The 22,091-nt window shown below is 34.7% G+C and overlaps 2 protein-coding genes across 2 annotated transcripts; one reads left to right on the plus strand and one right to left on the minus strand.

Annotated features, from left to right (window-relative positions):
- Nucleotides 1-12,505: 12,505 nt before the first annotated feature.
- On the plus strand, nt 12,506-15,794 carry LOC123311868 (fibrinogen-binding protein-like). The gene is made up of 3 exons (XM_044895977.1): nt 12,506-12,754; nt 13,772-14,178; nt 14,277-15,794. Exons 1-3 carry the CDS (start codon nt 12,618-12,620, stop codon nt 15,680-15,682), a joined length of 1,950 nt encoding a protein of 649 aa, XP_044751912.1. The 5' UTR covers nt 12,506-12,617; the 3' UTR covers nt 15,683-15,794.
- Nucleotides 15,694-21,545, minus strand: LOC123311869. The gene is made up of 4 exons (XM_044895978.1): nt 21,315-21,545; nt 19,127-19,242; nt 16,993-17,082; nt 15,694-16,127 (listed from the first exon to the last, which is right to left on the minus strand). Exons 1-4 carry the CDS (start codon nt 21,427-21,429, stop codon nt 15,822-15,824), a joined length of 627 nt encoding a protein of 208 aa, XP_044751913.1. The 5' UTR covers nt 21,430-21,545; the 3' UTR covers nt 15,694-15,821.
- Nucleotides 21,546-22,091: the final 546 nt, after the last annotated feature.

The following is a 22,091-nucleotide window of genomic DNA, read 5'->3' on the forward strand; positions in this document are numbered from 1 at the left end:
TGGAGGCTAGAATGTACGGGCTGACCACACAGGATGTTTTAACCTTAGCTTACCAACTGGCACAAAGAAATAATATACCGCATCCATTTTCTGAAGCAAAAGGAAAAGCTGGACTTGAATGGCTTCGTGGATTTAGACGTAGACATCCGGACATTACGATGCCTGCCCCAGAATCGACGTCTTCTGCTCGAGCACAAGCTTTCATTAAGCCTGTAGTCGATAAATTTTTTTCGACTTTGAAAAACGTGCAAGAAACACATTATTTTCCACCCCATCGGATATTCAATGTTACCCCTACCCCAGGGATCATTTTATACATAGGTGTGTATAAAATGATCCTTCACAAAAACCTCTAATACAAAAGACTACATATAAATAATAAAGGATTAGTATGCAGTTACGAAGTAAAGTAAATTCACTACCTTCAACAATAAGAATCTTGCGATTGTGTCATCAACTTTAGCCACAGTTTAAGTTTTTGCCTTAAGGGGATCATTATACCTCACCTTCCCCTACTATCTTTGTTTTATCAAAACAAATTTAAAATTTAAAAAGCTCCTTCTGGGTATTGTATTGTCTTTGTCAGTTAATATACCAATACCAGCTTGAGTACAACATTTAGGAGCCAAATTTGCCTATGTTTTATGTGCAACGTTGCAAAATTACCTGCGTGGAGATAGCCTTTAGGTAAAGTTGGACTGAGTAAGACTCGGAAATTTCCAGTTTCAAGCTATGATTCTGGCAGTAGAGACTTCGTAGAAAATCTATTCATGAATGAGATTACCAGAGGTACAATAACTTGCCATATGCAGCGGAAGGAATAAGAAACAAAAAAATCACCATCGAATGAATAAAGGATTTCTGAGGCACATGAAGGAACGATTCTGCATACATGCAAATCTCATGAATTGTGAATGGGTCGTTTGAGGGCGAATTCTTCCGCGTTACCCGGGGGGCTTTTCCGTCAGTCTTGGCTGAATGGTTTTAATCATGAACGAATTCTATTGAAGGAAATCGTCGTCAATGACTCCAGGAATTTGAATTATCAAACTTCAATGGACCTTAATACGGAAATTCCCTAAGTTCATCGAATCATGAATTTGGAATATTAAATTGACTCGAAAAGTATCGGATACATTGACAGGATGGTTATTATTCCACCCTCCCAGCCGCTAATGAAACATCAATAATGTAAAGCTAAATTTGAATGAAATTATATGATATTCAGGCTGGTCTTTCAAAAGAATCAACCACCCACGTATTATTAGCAATATTACATTCAAAATCATTGTGTGCAGAATATTTTAAAGGAATACATTCGTGAGAAGAACCATCTCATTATACCGGCTGGTTCACGAAACCTTTATAAGCTGTCACAAGATATCCGTAAAAAAAGAATAAAATTTAAAAAAACGTCTTAAATATTTGGAAAATTGCTTATGAAACTAGCTGTTACCTCCTTAAATTCCCTAGGGAGCTAAATAATTTACTGGGATACGCACCTTACATTCAGCGATTCTGTTTTCTCATAACAATATTGCTAAGATAAAGATATTGCTATCATAGCAATATCCGAAATATTCTGTATTCTGTGAGCAGCGATCGTTCTCCTTCTCTCTACTCTCCATAAATTTAGCTAAATTTATGGAGAGTAGAGAGAAGGAGAACGATCGCTGCTTTGAGACCACAGATTTTTTGTCCCCTAAAATATGTACCAATAGGGTAGTTCATGCTTTCGCCAACAGGCGCGCTGGCCATCACGAGAGTGCGGAATTTTGATTTACACAAATCAAATTGTAGTTGGCTCGTTGGCTGAGTGAACTGTTTCCCTGGTGACAGATGATAGGAATATGATTATTTTCGATTTTTGATAAGAGAACAACATATGACCATGGTGAAATGTTGGAGCGTGCGCTAGTATAAGAGTGTTTTGGCATCGGAAAGAAAAGGAGAAGAGATAAAATTTCCGAGAGCATTTTTGAGGGAAAATTGAAAAAAACCTTATCTCAAGAATCGACTCCGAATCAATTTGAGTGTCAAGAGCTCTCTTGCGATGAAGATATCAAAAAGATGATGGATTCATTATAAACGAAATCGAAATTGTCATCCCTCGTGAGAAGTTGACTCTTCTGAATAAGAATATCTAACCAATTCTTGAAGAATTTTGTTGGCATAACATAATATATGGTTTATATCGGTTCTCAGCTGAGTCATAGACATAGAGTCTATATGTCTATGAGCTGAGTATTGGTAACAGAATCTACTCTAATACCTAAGTGATAAATCTGAGACTGCTACTTTTTGTTGTCATGACGTGTACTACGCCTCACTTCGGATTTATATAATTTTGAAGATTACGGTAAACTAACTAACATAGCTGCTTTCAATAAACAATGATAAACAAAAGTATGTACAATTTTTTTGATCAGTGATTACTTTTGAATTTCATTGATTTCGTCTTGCATTTTATTGCATATAATTCAGAGAACTCATATTTAATATAGATTTGAAGAAAGGTATTTAAAAAATCATCAGAAAAACCACGATGACACATAACCTAAAATAAAATGAAGGCTGTTCATTTCAAATTCACGCTTGAATCCCCACCCCTTATCGATACCCGCTGCAATCGCAGCGACACCTATCCTATGTTTCCCGTTTTCGGGGACACATTTTTAGTACGTCGATCGTTCTCCTTCTCTCTACTCTCCATAAATTTAGCCATACATTAGCACACTTAGCAACCTCAAAATGGGACTTGCTGAGCTTAACAACAAGTTGGGAACAGAATACGTAATACCATAGTGATATTATTATAAATTGGGAAGATAGCAATATGACTATAACCACAAGATTCATAGCAATACGCAAACAGAATAGGCCCGAATATAATGCTTCCAAATTATCAACAATAATTGAATTTTTTTCCTCGTTTAGTTTTTATGAACTCTCAACTTAAAATTTCTAGAATTCAAATGATGTTTCCGGTTTCCGGGCATCACCTTGAACGATACACATTCAACATTATTTTTCCAAAATCCTCAAACTGACATAACGCTCTCGAATGTCCTTCGAATCAACTTAATCAAGGAGTTCTGAATAAAAGAATACTAAATAGAGATCGTGGAGGGAAGATAGGCTACGGAGGAGTTTCAATTCCCATTAAAGACGGCATATCCTTCGTCCATTTACCCCAATATATCTGCCCAGCAGAAAACGTTAGATCTCTCATTAAGGAGCACATTTCTCAGTAATCCTTGGGATAAATTCGGTGAATCTTATCTATCGGAATTACTGAGTGACCATGATATAAAACCCTTCTCATCGTAAATGGGAAACACGCATACTGACTGTGCAATGTTCCAACAAATTACCTAGTTTCCTTGGATCTAATAGTCCGAGAGCTGCCGACGAAAATCGGCAAGAGTTTTGTAATGGCTCATATTCAAATATTAGTTAGTTTTGGTGGTGTACATGAGTCAGCACCAGAGATATATCTATATCTCTGGTCAGCACCCACTCTCAAGGTCAGGGAGTGGAACAACTGGCGGCGACACTCTTTTTATTTATTTGAAATTAAAATTTCAATTGATATGTGGTCTGACTATTTTATTCTCAAATAATATATGATATTTGAGCAATTAATGCATTTTCAACCATAAGCCATTTTTTGTAACTTGGTTACCTCGGAGAAAACTTATCTCGAGCGCCAGCTATTCTTTTCACTAGGAAGAATAGCAAACCTACCAGAGTAGCTGCTAGTCGGAGACGGAGTTCGCTGTTATCTAGGGTGGTAGCGATAACGAAGTAGTCAAAATCAAATTATGTATTAGTTTATTCACACCTTCGGAAACTGATTATATGTACAACGGAGATATGTGTAGGTATGAAATATGAGCGAATCTATCAGCAAACATACATTCGGGAAATTCTATTCGGTCACGAGCACTTTGTAAAGTTTATACCGGGTACAGTGAAAAATCAAAGGTTGTACAATAAAATGCGCCAACCAGAACTGACGAAATGGATACTATGGATGACCTCGCGAAGTGAAATGACTTGCTATACGGTATCGGGATGTAATTAATTGTATTTCTCCAGAAATGAAAGAAACACAACCAGGGCGGATCTACTCGAGACCTTTACTCGTGCAACTACGGCCACTACGGGATTTCACTGACGACGAGCGGTATCTCTTATTCTCTACCCCAAGGGCTTACGCGCCATGACTGATAGAAAAGAAGAGATTTCGGATTCAACACTTATGACGCGGGATGAGAACAGGGGGGTTGACGGGACTTTCCCTTCAGAACCCCAAGGGCTTACGCGCCATGACTGATAGCGAAGGGAAAAGTCAGACTCGCGAAACAGGGTTAAGTACGATAAAATATAACAGAAAGCGATACAGTATAGCAGTGTCAAAGAAGTAACCGGTGTAGGTCTAATTAAGAAACTGAACGGTAAAGACGGGGATCTACCTCCTTTATTTCAGGCACTCGCGGCACGAAAACTAAAAATTAATTCCTAAGAGCATTAATACTCGCAACACAAAATTATTTATAAATTTGTTGAATGGCTTGTGGTGCACACAATTAAAGTCGAATCGCAGAAAAGTACGGAGGGTAAACTAACTGAAGAGACTGAAGTAAAAGAGCAGAAATCAAAAAGTAAAACGACATCGTTAAGGCAGCAACTTCTGTGGGGTACTGACCCATCTCGTTTCACTAAAGTAAGGTCTGACCACTTTCTCAAGTTTTCTGTTCTATATATAAACTAGCTGAGTGTCTATTTACAATCAGCACAAAATACTTGTAGAGTAGGTTCGTAGGTTATAATTTTATATTCCTACATCGAAGCGCGTAGCCGCTAGGTGTTCCACTACCTGACCTTGAGAGTGGGTGCTGACTAATGTACACCCTCAATACTAAATCATATTTAATTATGAGCCATTACAAAACTCTTGCCGATTTTCGTTGCCGCTCTCGGACTATTGCAATCTATAGTTCCTAGAAGGCCGAATTCTAAACACTTCTGACAATACAAGCTGTAGATCTAGAGATATAGTATGTTTTTAAAATTAATTTTTTTCAACAGTCAGCAGTCAGTTAACTCTTCCAAATAATTCGTATGTTTCATTATTAACCTATATCTAAAGTATGTCCCATCAATATCTCCGAAATAATGCAATTTAGATATAGGGCATTTATATGAAAAATATTCAGTATTTCTTAAGGATTTCAGAATATACTCACTGAAAACACCTCTGTATAGTAAAAAAATAAATAACAGTTATAAAGGAAAACACTTCTTAGGAATACTTTCGATTGAAAGTCATATAGGTAACGAAGATTCTAGATTGTGATGCTCCAATAAAAGAATTTGCAGACATGAGAATAAGAAAAAAAAGTTTAGTTTTTTCGGAATTTCATATTATATTTTATTTTTATTATTCAATATATGTGTACCTTATATTTTATCAATACAGTTTCAGCCAAAATCAAATCTAGGCTATCTATAAGATAATCAGAGGGTGACTGATTCTAGCCCACCGAGATTTAGTGGAGGAAAACTCTTACTTACACCCCAGTACCCCCCTTGGATACGCACTTGTGTGGTGGTTGTTTGCTAGATTGATTCAGATCGAAACCTTTTTTTGATTTTATCTCAGTAGGTAAAACCGTGGTTAGGGAATATTTCGAATCTGAATTAATTCTGCATTCTTCAAAAAAAAAAAAGATTTCGGAGATTTTTGTCTAGAAGGGGCAGAAATGGAAACTTTAGTATCTGTCAGATGGGAGTGAAGCTGCCATCCTTGGCCCGGAAAGTACAAAAACATATTATTATTCACACAATTAGGTATTTGGATATTTCCTCACTTCGTTCTATATCCCTCAATTCACATAAAGATCCAGGAGTAGCTAAAAATAATATTTTGTAGGTAAACGAATTAAATGGAACAACAAGAAATCTATAAAACCACCTTCATAATTGGAAATGGAAGAAGTAGTATTGTTTGTCAGGAAAATCATAACCGTCAGGCTCAATGAATGGATTTGAAATATTGTCAGATATTCCACAATATTATTTACTGATCGGCACGTTTTGATCCACGTGATCATGGGTCACGTGGCAAGAGAATTATTAATTGTTTCGCCCTTTTGCTTTCGCGAACAGGCATATTTACGTAATCAAAGTAACAAGGTTCCGTAGCATCAATATAAATTCAGTCGATTTATATATGGTTTCTCTTAGGAAAGATTCAATGATTTTGTTTGTATCGATACAAGCTGTAAACAATGGTATTTCGAAATTATATAACGAAAGAGAATCTATTCGGGAATAAACAGTTATGCACACACAGAAATGAAAGCGAACTGGTGAGTGCCATTTCTAAAAGTTCAAATGAAACACATTTCAATGAGAATGCCATGTAAAATCATAGAGTTCTCTTAATTAAATTAAACAATGAGATGTTTGAGCTAACTGCAAACTTTCCAGAAAAATCTCATTTCATAATCAGTGTTAGGGAGATCGGCCACCGAATGCGAAGTTGAGCGAAGCTGAGAGTTTTCAATGCTAATGTAATCGACAAGCTACGAATCGAGTGACGTAGCTCATCATTTAGCATTGAAAACTCCCAGCTTCGCTCAACTTCGCATTCGGTGGCCGATCTCCCTTAGTTTGGGAGCCGACGATGCTAAATCGGGATTTACTCGAGCGTCGTGGAGACCTAGTGGATTTTGAAGATAAGATGGTAAAAAAAAGGTTCTATGATGTATCCACTTTCAACGGTGGGGAAAGGGTCTGCAAGTAATAAAAATCGTCAGCTGTACATACTCGAGCATGTCAGATTAAGGTACTGTATATGCTCTATACGTGTCTGATAAAAAATTCATGTTATTCTGACAGTTTGCGTGGTGGTACGGAATAGTTGAACATGGTAAAAAAAAATTTTTTTCGAGCATCTCAGATTTTTAGGGAATATGTTAATGGGACCAAAAGAAACCTACTTTTCAAGGGACTGAAAATTCTGACGTGACGCAAGGTCATAGTTGTCCTTCGAAAATTCAAAAAAAAACCTTACTTGTACATATTCATGTTCATACAGATGGTTAATCTGTATCGGAGGGGATTTTTTTAGTCTGACAGTTAGAACATGATAACAAGGCATTTTTTCAAAATATCTCCCTTCCTGTACCTCTAATCGATTTAGTATTCACTTTGAATGTTGTAGATAATAAAATTCTATACAACTTCTGTCTGAAGCAATTTTACATATTCTTAATCGTTTTCGAGTTAGCGGACGATAAGAGCGAGGAACCTAGCCACACATGCGAAAGGCCAAGGTCAATTTAGAAACCCAGCCAGTCTAATGTACATTCATCGCCATATATTTCAAAAACGTTCAAACGTAGGAAAAATTGCTTCGGACAAAATTTTCAGTTATGTTATGCTCTACAACTTTCATAATGAATATACGAAAACAATTTGAAGCCCAGGAGAGGAGATAATTCAAAAAAACTGATTTTTCGATTTTTGTGACCTTTATGACCAAATCATATCATTTCGGATTGCTGAAACTGTCAGATTATATTGATATAAATTTAACCTTCTGAAAATTCCCAAAAAGATGAGGTTGCTTAAAATTCGTCAAGACCAAACGGTTGCACCGAGCTTGATGAAATTTCTAGATTTATTTTTAGACGAGTCGTTGCTCTTTCAGAACTTGTGAGAAATATTTTTCGAATATGGAAAAATAATTTAATTTATTTCTTCTTCTTAAAATATGAACATATAGCTCATATAACAATATACAACCATACTGTCTCTAGCCACAACTTGAATTGTTGAACTTGACTCACTTGACTCTTGACTCAATTAAATCCTTAGATGTGTACTCGGTTGAGGTTCACTCATAGACATATTGTTTTATAGGTCTATGAGTCCGATTCACTCTTGTCTAGATTCAAGATTCAATCTTTAATCAGTGTTATGCCTTACGTCCAACCCTAAGCAACGATTATGGAAGGAATAAGCATATATGCCATACATGGAATTTGATCGCTTCCTATTTACTCTATTACAGATCAAGGAAGAATATTACATTATCATCCATATGAAATGATTAATCTTGTATGCGAAAATTTCATGACCGAAGACCGAAGCTAATATCGAGTTCAATAGCGAAAGGCTAAAGTTTCAACATTCGGCAAATAAAATATCAATCGCAACAAGAGCTGTTATTACCAGACCGAAGATTCCTACGCAAGCGAACTATATGCTCCGGTTCTAGAGGGCGTATGGAAGTTTTTCAATAATGGAATTTTGGAGTACGTACTCGCCCCTAATTCCTGTCAGAACTCCAACAAAGTTCTGTTCCCGCGTTTAACAGATAATATCGGATACCATTCAGAAACTAGGATATGGTAGGGACCAGAGCAGAGGGCTATTCTGCGTTTTTTGTTCAATTCATCGAAGTCGATGGGTTATAACTAGGTCAGCATCCCTTCGGATTGGAATAGCTGAGATAATCACCCAGAAAGTGTCAAATTTCAGTTTTCGAAACTGTTATTATTACATTACGCGTTGATAATCTGATTCGATTTTGTCCGATTCTTCAAGAAGTCACCACCTGTTAGATCATCAAATTCTGTAAGTTGTACAGCAAATTGAAAATAGTCGCCTAAATTAAAGGCATAAGCAATAATTGAAATTAATTGAGATAAATGACGTACACACTTTGATATGAATATTAACCCAATGTTAGGATCTGAATCAAACTTAGGAAACACCATTATTCATGGCGCCATTTTAGAGTTTCTGTCAGTTCCGGGTGTACCGGAAGTAGGTGTCTTCTTTTTTCGAATGCAATGCACAAAAACATCTCATTTTTGGATTTCCCATCAACACTTTTGATGTAACTTCTATCATGACCTCACTGACATTCTAAAGCTTTCCAGATATATTTCAGCTTTTAGTCAAAAATTCCCTATGATCACAATGATTACATTGTTACTTATCCTTCAACGTTGGAATGATGAAATTCTCAAGCACTATTAGGTTTGTTCGTAGAGTGGTTTGAAACGGTTGTGAACTGTACAGAGCAAGCGCAATTCCATTTTAGGGTAGCGAAAATCCATTTGCGCTTGCTCTGTACAGTTCACAACCACTCTACGAACAAGCCTATTATTGATGCTTTGTTGTTTGTTTATTTTTCACTGTAATCTTGATTAAAAATTCTTTGAAGAGTTCACAAAAATTCAGAATTCTGATTCGAGTTTTCATCAAAACTGTAATTCAAATGGGACAGATTTTATCTGCCCTCTCCAAGAAAACACTTCCTTCTTCACTTTTCTTGTGGCAGCTTCTAGATTAGCAGGCTCTTGTGTTGTCTTACTCAAACATTCGGACTTTACTTTGTGGCTTTAACAGGACTGCTGATAGTGTAAACCATCGTTAGTAACATTTACATTATCTTCGTCGTATTTAAAATAATATATTTCAATGGCTATTATTAAATGAACTCGTTTAATTCGAATAATCTTTAAATGTTAAAGGTACCTATAATGTCCTGAATGTCCACATTTGAGTAGTAGAAAAATCAGGAATTTTAGACCACATATAGTATCGGCGATTTTTGATGTAATCACCTTTACTATAAGACGGAGAGGCAGAGCCAAAAAAGTCTCTGAATTTATTAAGCCTGGTTTTTTCTCAGGTGATTACAATCATAATAAATATACAACAAAATGCTGCGGTCAGTCAAGTGGATGTTAGAACATGTGTGCCTCAGGTGCGCGGTCAAACATGTCATGATCACCGACATAATAAAATCAATTTCTTAAGGCTGAAACTTTATTAACTTTTGTGTTCTAGTATGTAAATCAAAATTATGATAGTCAGTCAACGTCCAATCGGGACACAGCTGGTCAGTCAGCTTTGATATGCGCAGATAGAAGCTTCTATCACTAGTGGGACTGGAAATCATCAAAGGAAGATTAATGTCAGTAGAATGCATCAAAGATTTGGAAATTCTGTTTGCAACTCTCTTCCTGGACTGCATGCTTTGACTGGATGTGATTTTAACCCAGCTTTTCACAACAAAGGTAAAAAAAGCCTCTGCAAATAATAAAGCAAAGCGAAGATTTTCAAAAAAACATTCGCTGACCTTGGACTTGCAGATGAAAGCAACCAGAATAATTTGTTTAATAAGGTTCAAGAATTTGTTTGCCATTTATACGGCTTGAAAAAAAAATCAATTGACGAGGAAAGATTCGTTTCATTTTCAAAGACGTATAAATGTCTTAGCACCACAAACACAAACGATGCTCTTAAAATTAAAATAAAGAATGTAGATGGATCGAGTATGCCAATATGACAATCAGAATTGATGCAGCAGTTCTTAATAGCGAGCTTCATTACAAATATTTGGCGTAATGCTCACCCTCAAATTCCAACGGAGCTATCTCCTACTGACTACGGCTGGAAATTGGTTGATGAGAAAAAATGTCATTTTGATTGGTTCAAAGGCGATCATTCACCAGAACTTTTACAGGATGTTATTTATTATTCAACCTTTTCAAAAAAATACAGGTATAGAAATATCTTTATCTGAATTAAACAATCACAAATTTATTTATTTTTTAGATTCTGCAACACCTGAGCTTGACGTCTCAAGCTGCATTCACAATCAATTCGCGGGCCGAAGTGCACTTCGGCACGAAATTTGCCATTCGCAATAATCTTGGTACCAAATACTCAAATGAATCAAAAATGTAACTGATCAAAGCATAAGCATCAGCATCATCTATAGCCGGCACGAAATTCCTTGTCGAAGTGATAGTTTGCAACTTGCAAGAAATTTTGTCTTGAATTTCATTGTGAATGGTAACGGAGAACGCCATCTGCTAAGCTTCCGTGCCGAAGTGCACTTCGGCCCGTGAATTGATTGTGAATGTAGCTGGAATGTAGCTTCAGATCACGTTAGTGAGAATAATGATATGGAAGATTCAGATGATGAATTATGTGATGATTATTTATAGCTTGTTATCCTTAATGAATTAAATAAATATTGGTTAAAAATGTTTGAAAATCAATGAGTTCTTACCTGTGCGTATACCTGAGTTCGTTGAGTACACTGTTCATTTCGAACGAATTTTATTTCTGAGATTTTAAGGCAAAATTGCGACACCTTATTAAAATAAATGTGTTACTTTGAATGATTATGATGTAATATCTATAGAGAGCGAAAAAATTTAATTTCTTATCCACTAACTGACGGGCTTTGTTCTACGGAATGGCTGACTGACCATTTCATGTATTAATAATATAGTCAGTAGTAGTTACAAAAAAAACATTTCACGCTTGATAAACGAATTGCACCCTTATAAACGACGCTACACACATTCAAGCTGACTGACCAGCTGTGTTCCGACTGACTATCATAATTTTGATTTACATACCAAAAAACAAAAGTTTATAAAGTTTCAGCCTCAAGAAATTGATTTTATTATGTCGGTGATCACGACATGTTTCACCGCGCACCTGAGGCACATGTTCTAACATCCATTTGACTGACCACAGCATTCTGTGGTATATTGTGATTGTAATCACCTGAGAAAAAACCAGGCTTAATCCGCTTAATCGCTTAATAAATTCAGAGACTTTTTTTGGCTCTGCCTCTTGGACTATATGTATGTTATCTAAAATTCCTGATTTTTCTAGTACTTAAAACTTAAATGTGGGCATACCTCTAACTTGAAACAAACATTTAAAGGGTATTCAAATTAAATGAGTTTATTCAATCATAGCCATCGAAAATATTATTTTAACTTGGGCGAATGTAAATGTAGCTATAATAACTACAGTGACTCTATACAGTATACAGTTATAGAGTCACTGTAGCTATAACTCCGAAATGATGCCATTTACGTATAGGAAACCTTGCATGAAAAATATTCAGTACTTTCAAAAGGCAAAAAATATACAGAGGAGGTGATCTATATTTTGAAATAACAAAGTTCATTATTTATCCGAAAAAACGGAGAATTGACAACAATGTAAATACCACCATACTATCAACTATATCATAAAATTAGTGCAAACCAAAATTAATAAAAATTGTGCTATCCGTTTCCGAGATTACCGAGGCGTTACTTACATAAAACTCACTCTGTATGTGGATATATATCAAAGATATTAATGTGTGTAATATCTTTGATATATATACAATCACACAACATACAATACTTTATGCCATATGTTGTATTTTGAGTTGCCTATCAAATAAATCGAAAACGAAGTTATTTGCAATGCAACGCAAACATCCATCAGAATTTCATAAATCTTTGATCAAACACTAATTAAGTAGAAATGCATGAGTAGATTTGTACATAATCAAATTTTTCATTAATTCAATAAAGCATGATGCCTGAAAATGAAGAATAAGCAAAAAGAAAAATATAAGTTCTGTACTTCTGTACCAGAATTTTCTGCTGCGGCGCTTCTGTCAGTTTGAAAGTTATTGTTCGGTTCGTTATAAATTTGAAAGATCGTTAAAAAATAAAAGGAATGGTCTAAGCGCATCAGTTAATTTTTTCAGTAATCATTCCAACATAATGAGTAATGAAAACAGGTCTGTTAATTTTTTTTATGATAGCGATGAAGACGTTTCTTGGGGTCCAGTTTCATTAAGAGAAGTTAAGAGAAATTTGAAGAGTAAAAGAAAACTTGAACCACAATATAGGCGTCAAACGTGAGTTCTTTTGAAAAATGTTCCCTGTGTAAATGGTAGAAGAAAACGCCATGTCTGTATATTTCTTTTCGAAATTAAGCTCATAACTTTCAATTAGCGGGGGTTACTAACTTGCCACTGTAATATGAAGAGGCATAAAGTTTTGGTTTTAGGCATTAAAATAAAAAATACATGATATTTCTGTAGCTGATATAATACATCAAAAAGTAACTAAACGGATTGTACGATTTTCACAAAAATGAGTTTTTAAACCATGACATGTTTCACTATCACAATATCATCTGCAGGTGGGTGAAGGTAAACAGTTTACCTTCAAAAACACAGAGCATGTAAACGTCACATGATAAAAAAACAAACAATTAATAATACTTATGATGTAGGTATTTGAAGAATTATAAGGATTGTCCCATTTCCGAGTAAATTCTTGTGAAAGACTTATCTTATGTCACACCATGTCGACCACTGAATTGATTGATAGATAAATCCAAGGAGATATAGGATTCCTATATCTCCTTGGATAAATCAGTTCCAATAATCAACTTAAAAAACCGAAAGATCACGGTCACATTATATCATAATCAATGAACTCGCCTATTAAATTCCAACAATTTCAAATGTCAATTGAACAGAATTGAGGTGATTTCATTCTAGCATTTTCTGGATCAGAAAATCAAAGTTTTATCATACTCACCTGTAACTTTTTGAACTGACCAGAATATTTTGATCTCCATATTTTTCAATAAGTAATCCAAAGGTAGTTTTAGTACTATCATTGAGTATTAATACTCAATAGTACTATGAAACTTACCCCCCTGCTAGAATTTTAAAACATGAAAATCACGGAGCACACAAGACAGAGATTTGTTTTTCTCCCCACTGCCCAACAGCTGACTATGCCCTTCAGTAAGAGTAATGAAATTAATTTTTTTTACTGTACAAACTGAAATAATAAAAGTTTACAGCAAACAAGGCTTGAGAAGTATTAAATCAGGTAATTTTATATTTTTTTCTCTACAGATCTGCGTTTGTTCCCATTAATTTGAGTCAATCCAGCAAAGAGTATTACAGTGCGAATGAAACCCAGGAATCAAACAACATTGGAAACACTAAAGAGACACCTGAAAATGCTTCAATGAATATGTCGCAAGTAAATTCCAGCAAAATTAGCTCAGATAACTTCGTATCTATAGATTCAGATGATACAGGAAATTTTGAAGTAGTTGCAGTTTCCTCTGACAGTGAAGAGGATGAAATTGTAAAATCTATCCATATTAAAAAAGAAAGAATCTCCAGTAACCCTGAAACAAAAACCCCCTTCAGCAATGGAGAAGAACAATTAGATAATAATAGTATTATTTGCTTGTCATCAAGTGAGGACGAAGGCGATTTTAATTCCAAAGTTATTTCTACAGCAAGTCATCAAGGTATTTATCAATAATGATTTATTGAAAAACTCTTTTCTCCTGAGTTTTTCATATTGAATATTTTAATAATTCTTAGCATGTTTTTTTTTTATTTTCAGACAAATCTATTGATTCAACAGGAGATGATGAAAAAGAGGAAGCCCGGTCTATAAATGTGTTTCAAAGTGTGTCGGAATCATGGAAAGATGAGAATATCCCAGTAGAACAGAATAACTTGAATATTTCCAATTATCATGACTCAGGCATAGATAATGAGAAATTGGGAACTACAAATCTCAAAAAAACAATCCCAACCATCAATATAATTTCAGTTACTCCTATTAAAAGATCAAACTATTTTTCCATTGATTATCCGGTGGATCAAGATAAAAGCTCGGTAGGAAAATGTGACTTTGTTGAAGAAGAAGAAAAGAGTTGTCACACATCTTTCAAGGCTCTTTCTTCTGATGAATCTGAAGAATGTATGGAAGTAGAACACGAAAACATTGAAGAAAAAAATTGTGATATTTCAACCCAGAGCAACAATGATGACTTCGATGCCCTTTCATCAAATACATCAGCACGAGACCCAGTAAATATCAGTCAGAAAGAGAATGAGTATGATTACTATGAGCTCAAAAATCACACAATATCCAAACAAGACTCAGATGAATATGACAACTCACAAGATGGTTCTATTCATGCAAATGAAATACAAAAATTTAATGAATCAAACAGGGTACAAAATGATTCAACCACTTCAATGCAAAACGACTCCGTTCATAGTGTTAGTGAAGATGTTGGAAATTTATCCCTCAATGATACTTTTGCTGATATGGAGAGATTGTTGACTCAAGGTTACGATTCAGACTCTGATGATAGTAGTGACAATGTAATTGAAAGCACACCATGTAAAATACCAAGACCTCCTCTAGGAAACACCTCTGGCAATTCCAAAATACCCATACCCACAACTTCCTGCGATGAATCTTCCAACAGTAGTTCATCATTGCGATATGATTTTAAAGTTCCAAAATTCCCACCGAAGCTAATTAAGAAAACACCTGTTAGTAACAAATTAGTTGCACCCAAATCATCCCCAATACCACTGAAGAATATTGTAAGTCCGGTGAGGCTATACATCAAAAATTCGCCATTTCCTGCTTTGAAACAAAGTCATAAACCTGGATGTACTCGATCACAATATACTTTGGAAGGAATATCTGAGGCTACTACCGTAGCTCGAAAAAGGCACAGCAATTTGTTAGACAGCTTACCAGAAGTGGTATATAAACCGTCTAAACTTGTTGAAAAGAAGAGTGATAACCAAATAATTTTACCTAACAATATAAGAAGTTTAATAACTGAAAGAACTGTCATCAAACACGAACCTCGTAAAAGAATTAATCTTAATGAAAGTGTGTTTTCAATGGAGGAAAAATTAAGAATGAGAGATATATCACATATAGTGAGCGACGATCACAATATGTCAATACATACAATAAAACAAGGTTTCAATTTGTAAGATTCTTGTGCTGTGTAAAGTATTATATTCAATTTCATTTTGAGTGTGTTACATTTTTGAAAATGTAATACTCATTGTAACATAATTTTTGTATTAAAAAATGTTTAAAGATCTCAATTCCATCATTTACTAAACCACCTCAGTCATCTCTTGTGCAACCGTAATGCAGAATGTCGAATTCTTCATCATATACAACGGATTGTCTGTCCTGCACCGTATACAGGCCGTTAGGGAAAAACCAATCGTGCTTCAAGTAAACAGGCCCAACAAAAAATTGGCCATTTACGAATTTCCTGCCGATGTAAGCAAAGTGGAGTAGTCCTTTGCGCATTGTCATGCCACTCTCAACAAGGCAACAATAACTCTCAGCCACACGCATATCGCTTACATCGGAGATGTGTCTCCATTTCAGTTTCTTCTTATCCTCTGGCTTCGTACAAAGAATCTGAAAATTGAAATGAAGTACAAAAAGTTACACGTTTACACACAACAATATCGTTATGTTGTGATCCAATAAATGGGTCGTATGGAGACGGATATATTTTTTAATCGAATTATGATTCTACTCTCGAAAACCAATAGAAAATTTCTCATCAAGAATATGCTTATAATTGCCAATACTCGACAAATGACACGTTTTTGAGGTGAACAATGAATTCAGTTCTAATTTTTCATCTTAATATCACATAATGGAATGATAAACATCGAAATTCACATCTCTCAAATTAATTTCCATTCAGTCCCTTTTAAATTCTATATGTTCGTTAACGATTCGACAAGATGCCGGATTGCAAGAATGAAGATTACTTTGAGCATTGAGTATACAGGCGACAATACGAATGACAATATTTTTCGTTGTTGTTTGAACAATCATGGAGGTCTTATTCGCCAAAACAAAGAGATTTTTTGTACTAGCGAATGAAATAAATATATTTCCACATAAGTCGCTCATCATTTTCAACTTTAGGAAGAAAAGTGAAATGAGCTTTGTTATTGGGAATGTTATTATATCGAAATGCATGATAAAATATAGGGTGTACCATTTAAAAAAATATCATTTTATGAAATATTTCGGAAACGCGACTGTCAATTTTATTTTGGTTTTCGGCATCGAGAAGGCCATTGAAAATGCTACTAGTTTTCCCATTTAACCGAATTCGCAGCATTAATAATAACGGAGTTGGCAATGGTGCCCACTTAATTTGGAACACCCTGTATATACTCATATACTGTCTGTGGCTCTTATTCATAGTTAGTGTAATCTAGTTGTTGACAAAACAATAGAAAGGTTATAATAATCGAAAACCTACCTCTAAAAATCTATCCACTCTCAATTTCTCTTTTCTAGGCCATGTCCAATCAACAAAATCGTAAGCCCTTGTTATCTGACCTGCATGGCTCTGAAAGAGATATTTTAATCAGCTTCTAAATTTGTTCTCATTCAACACTCTGATATTTCAGATTGATAAAATAATAACCACAGAATAAAACCATAAGTTGTAATTTAAAGTTAAAATCATTATCGTTATTTCCGATAAACCTCAAGCTGCATACACATTAGCCGCTGTGTGCCGAGCGGTCTTTTGGCTCATCGGCAAAGGCTACGAGAGTAAACCCACATGTCCCACATACAGGGTGTATTTAAAACAGGCATTTTATCAACAGTAGGTAGAACTGGTCAAAATAAAGCGTTTTACCAAAAATCACCAAGACAAAACTTTTAAAATGACAAAGTTGAAAAAAAAATTGAAAATGATTACTGCGAAATATAGATCCTAATACGACTCTTGATCATTTGTTATCTGAATTATTGCAAAGCAATGGGAAAAAACTTATCTCGTGATGATTGACTCAACCATAAGTATTGGCCCGTTCGATTTTTACGTGGGAATGAAAATGGAAACTTTAGGATTGCCGAATTTTTCTCATTACTTGAACGATATTTTATGAAATGGCCCATTCGATACCAAGTGACAGAAAAATACTTGGACCAAGTGTAAAAAATAAAATATTAGTTCAAAGTCTCACTAATAAAATTTGTCTAAATTATTCACAAATTTTTTCACAATGGTCATATACAATCTTCTTCTAGTTCGAACCCCCAAAAATCGTCGTAAAAATGGGATGACATAGGGTAACAATAAAAGCACTTTGTCCACATGAGCACTTCTATAGGGGTTGTAGCTCAGCCGTAGACTAATAAACTCATCATCCTGCATCTAGACAATTTTTTGGTTAAATAATTTATTTTTAGGACTTCTACCTTTTTGCCTCAACTTTGAAAACACCTTTTATATGTGTCGATTTCTCGGTCGGCACAACTTCATTTCACTATGAGGCTGACTGAAAGTTTCTTAGCAAGATTTTCTATTTTCCCCACTTATTGAACTCTCCCTGGCGCTCAAGAAAAAACCTTGGGAAAAAAGAATAAAAAACACTGTTACATATCATTATATTTCGTGAAATGAAAATAGCATGCCTAAAGGCATGAAGTGATGATCAATTCAGACACTAACACCCGCCGAGATAAATGTCAACAGATGCCACGATCTGCATCGGACTATCCATACGCCATGATTCGGGGAACTCATGGAAATAATGATTTCGGTTTTATTTGACTTTATCGGAGCAACACAACTTTTACCTCGATGGAAAAGGCATAAAATTCACAGAACTCGTTTTGCTAGCACGCACAGGGAAGTTTTAATAATCTCCTAGCCTAACTCCACACAGCAGGAATCAAAATCCAACAAATTGCACCACCATGAACCGCACAACAAAAATCGTGAGCATATGTGTCCTAATCCTCCAGATTCAGCCATGGAAATGAAGTTAACGTCTAAAGCTTTGAGCAATATATACTAATATCTTACCCATATATTCTTTTGAATTTCGGCAACAATACATTTGAAATTAGTAGGTAATTCATATATGTCATGTTTATAGACTAGGGGAGATGCTGGAGATGAAATAAAAATCAAATTGGGGTGAAACTGCTAAGGAGCTTATACTATAATACTTAGTGCCAAATTCACCAAAAATGGAGAGTCTTCTGTGTGGTTTCTTTATCTTCCTTACTTCACTTCATATGAAGTGATTAACACCGCTTAACTTAAACTTGGCTTAAAATTCAAACAAACTCTTTCCAACATTGATATCTGCCTGGTCTATGAAATATATATTTCATAGTTTAAGTTCACATTTTGTGAAATTTATTTCCCTTAATAATAGCCCCCTTGGGATAAAACGGTGCTGTACCTAAAGTGTCGTAAGGACATAACACTAACAGCAAATCCTACACAAAACACCGGTCGTTCTCCAAAGTCGTAAAAGATCTTCAAGGAGCTTCGGAGAGGTACCAACTTGGTACCTATAGAATAAAAGGAATAAGGATAAATATTTAGGTACATAAAATAAATCAAAGAATTCAAAAATAGTACCTACCCAAGAATTCTCATCAAGTGGTATAATTTTTGCGACGTAGACATTTCCAGTTCTTTCTGAAGCAATCCATGCATCTTCAGGAATGAAACCAGTATATGGCTTCCAGAAATGATAACCTGAAATAATAATAATAATAATTTCTGACAGAAAAAATTACGTGCATACGGATTTTGCATCATATGCCAATTTTTTACTGAATGATCGTTCGTGTGCGTTGACCACCGATTTATTGGTAGACTGTCGTCCGTGTGCGTTACACCTTAAGTGCCTTTTTTTTTTTCATTCCATTAGTTTTTGAAACAGGAGATCTAATAACAATATACATACATATATAATATTTACTATACAGGGCGAATGTTTGACTATATTTTAACTAACAGTAGATTCTTGAGGTGAAAAAAAAACATTTTTCCTTTACTATTTTTTCCGATTCAGCCCAGATAAAAAAATATAGCCATTTTAAGTTTTCAAAATGAGCCACCCTTGAAAAAACAAAATTGCCTTCAGAATTAATAAACTCTGTATTTTGGAATGAAAATTTTTCAAAAATATTTAATAAATTTTGAAAAAAAGTACTTATTTTGGCATTGCAACGGTGACACCACAAACAAAAATGTTTAAAAATATAAATTTTGTGAATGCTCAAAGCAGATTCTGGCCATTGGGGGTTTCAGGGGATGGGGGCCGGGCAATCGGATAATTAACTCCCTAAGGATTTTTTGTACGCTCATAATTTTATTTACCAAAACTATTCATTTTGACGAAGATTCATCAGATCAGTGACGTCACACAGAATATATTTTTGAAAGCAGCTCAACGCCAAAATATACAGCTGCTGCAGCCAAAGATTATATCTTATATTATATTATATCTATAATCTTTGGCTGCAGCTAAATCTTTGATCAGTGGATCTTATTATGAGTAAAGTTAGATTCTTCAGCCAGAGTACCCAATTTATCGAATTCTACAGATATTTTTTACTTTATTTGAATATCAAAATTATACGAGAGAATATTAAGAAATAAGTATGTTTTCCAAAATTGTCGAATATTCAATAGTGGGTATTCAACCCACTCTTAAGAGTTGGGTTCTTTGAATTTCCGGTATTTTTAATTTATGTAAAATGATCATATAAATATAACGATGAAACTGGATGGAATTTTCACTAATGGTGATAATTGAGTATCAACTCAAACTTATGAATGCTCAATACAGCAATAATTTTTTTTTCATACAAAATCCCGCCCTATATGCCTTGTTTTGTTTTGTTTTTAGTGAAAAATAATGTGAAACATTACAAAATATTAACTTTACAGAAGAAAAGTGCAGGCTGGACCACACTCTTTAGGAACATTTTTCATTGCAAATTTTGCCTATGAATCCCTCTGTGAAATTTGGCCATTGATTACTTGCATACCCTATTTTTAGAATATTGTTAAACAAGCACTCGTTTAGTACGACATTCATCAAACATATATATAGTGAGAAATGAAATAATTTGCGTGCGCTATACTTTTTTCAAAGCCATCATGCAAAATTCACCAATTTTACCGCCCGCCTTAATTTTCAATAATGTTTCACTGTCCGCCAAAAAAATGCAACCACCAACACTTTTCGAAAAGTTACTCATTTGATTTTGATGATTTTATTGTAAACTTTCAGATCAATTTTTCTGTAAAACTAGTATTGTTGAATTGAAATCTACAGAATTCTGAAATAATATGCATATATTTTTCAATCAAATTTTGCAACATTTTATAGAGAATGCAGCTGATGTAGTAACTACAATTAAGTGAAAATGTTAAATAAAACCTCAGATAGGACATTTTTCACACACTGTAATATAATCTCAAAAGTAACTTCAAATCAAAAATCTCTACAATATTATGTTTGTAGAAAGTTTGACCTAATTATAATTAAATATAAACAGCTTCATTATAGAGCCTTACAAAAAGGTACGTTTATCTACAAAGAAGTAAAGTAAGAAGAAATTTCCTGTTCCTTAATTCGTTTCAAATTTGAAGAAAAATATGTCTGGGGCGTGCTATAAGTGGTAATGAAATTTGAATCATTGGGCGATACTGGTTAAAAATATTGGATATGATTACAACCACACCTCCTTGCAAAAACATAGATCTTTCATGAATCTTATATTGATCTCTATTAACTGGAATTGGTAGGTACTTACGAGGTTTGCAGTCAAACCTAGTGAATGTTGAGTAAACGTTTCTGATACACAGTAGAACATACAAAATTATGAAGAGATCCATTTCTTTTTTAGTTTCTGGCTGGAACAGATTCATTATCAAATACTCCGTCTTTTTATATGTATCATATCCAAGAACGTCATTAGCATGATTTAATCAGTAATATTTCTGAATGATTTCATTTCTCGAATGAAACAAAAGATTATATATTGAAATAATGGATTCGATTACGAAACAAATTAGATTGAATGCAATTCACTTCCTTCAGCATCATAGACATAGACGAAAGCTAAACCCAGACGAAGCGAAAAAATAAGGAAAGCACTGACGTGATGTCAAGAGATTTGCGCTCGTTCAAATTCATAACCAAGACGGTCACCCATTCAGGTACAGAACTCACCCGGCTATCTCTGCTTATTGGCAGCCAGTAAACAAAAATTCAAATATTTTCTATTGGTCTACGGTGTACCTTTTTATTAAATCGAGAATTTTTCATAAAAATAATCCTTTACGGCCATTTTCATAATCAAACTTGGGGGACTTGGGGAGCCGATGATGCTAAATCGGGATTTACTCGAGCGTCGTCGAGACCTAGTGGATTTTGAAGATTATATGGTAGAAAGAAAGAATGGTTTTATAATGTATTCACTTTCAGCGGTGGGGAAAGCGTCTGCAGGGTCTTGAAGAAGTATAAAAAATATCGTCAGGTGTACATACTCGAGAGTGTGAGATTAAGATACTGTATATGCCCTACACGT

This window comes from Coccinella septempunctata, chromosome 4 (genome assembly GCF_907165205.1).
Source record: "Coccinella septempunctata chromosome 4, icCocSept1.1, whole genome shotgun sequence".
In the NCBI taxonomy this organism is placed as follows: domain Eukaryota; kingdom Metazoa; phylum Arthropoda; class Insecta; order Coleoptera; family Coccinellidae; genus Coccinella; species Coccinella septempunctata.

Coding starts and splice junctions, on each gene's coding strand:
- LOC123311869 (XM_044895978.1), bottom strand. CDS start 21,429: ATGAATCTGTTCCAGCCAGAAACTAAAAAAGAAATGGATCTCTTCATA. Junction 19,243..21,314: donor TAGGTTTGACTGCAAACCTC/GTAAGTACCTAC, acceptor TTATTATTTCAG/GTTATCATTTCTGGAAGCCA. Junction 16,128..16,992: donor GAGTGGATAGATTTTTAGAG/GTAGGTTTTCGA, acceptor TTCAATTTTCAG/ATTCTTTGTACGAAGCCAGA.
- LOC123311868 (XM_044895977.1), top strand. CDS start 12,618: ATGAGTAATGAAAACAGGTCTGTTAATTTTTTTTATGATAGCGATGAA. Junction 12,755..13,771: donor CCACAATATAGGCGTCAAAC/GTGAGTTCTTTT, acceptor TTTTCTCTACAG/ATCTGCGTTTGTTCCCATTA. Junction 14,179..14,276: donor TTCTACAGCAAGTCATCAAG/GTATTTATCAAT, acceptor TTTTATTTTCAG/ACAAATCTATTGATTCAACA.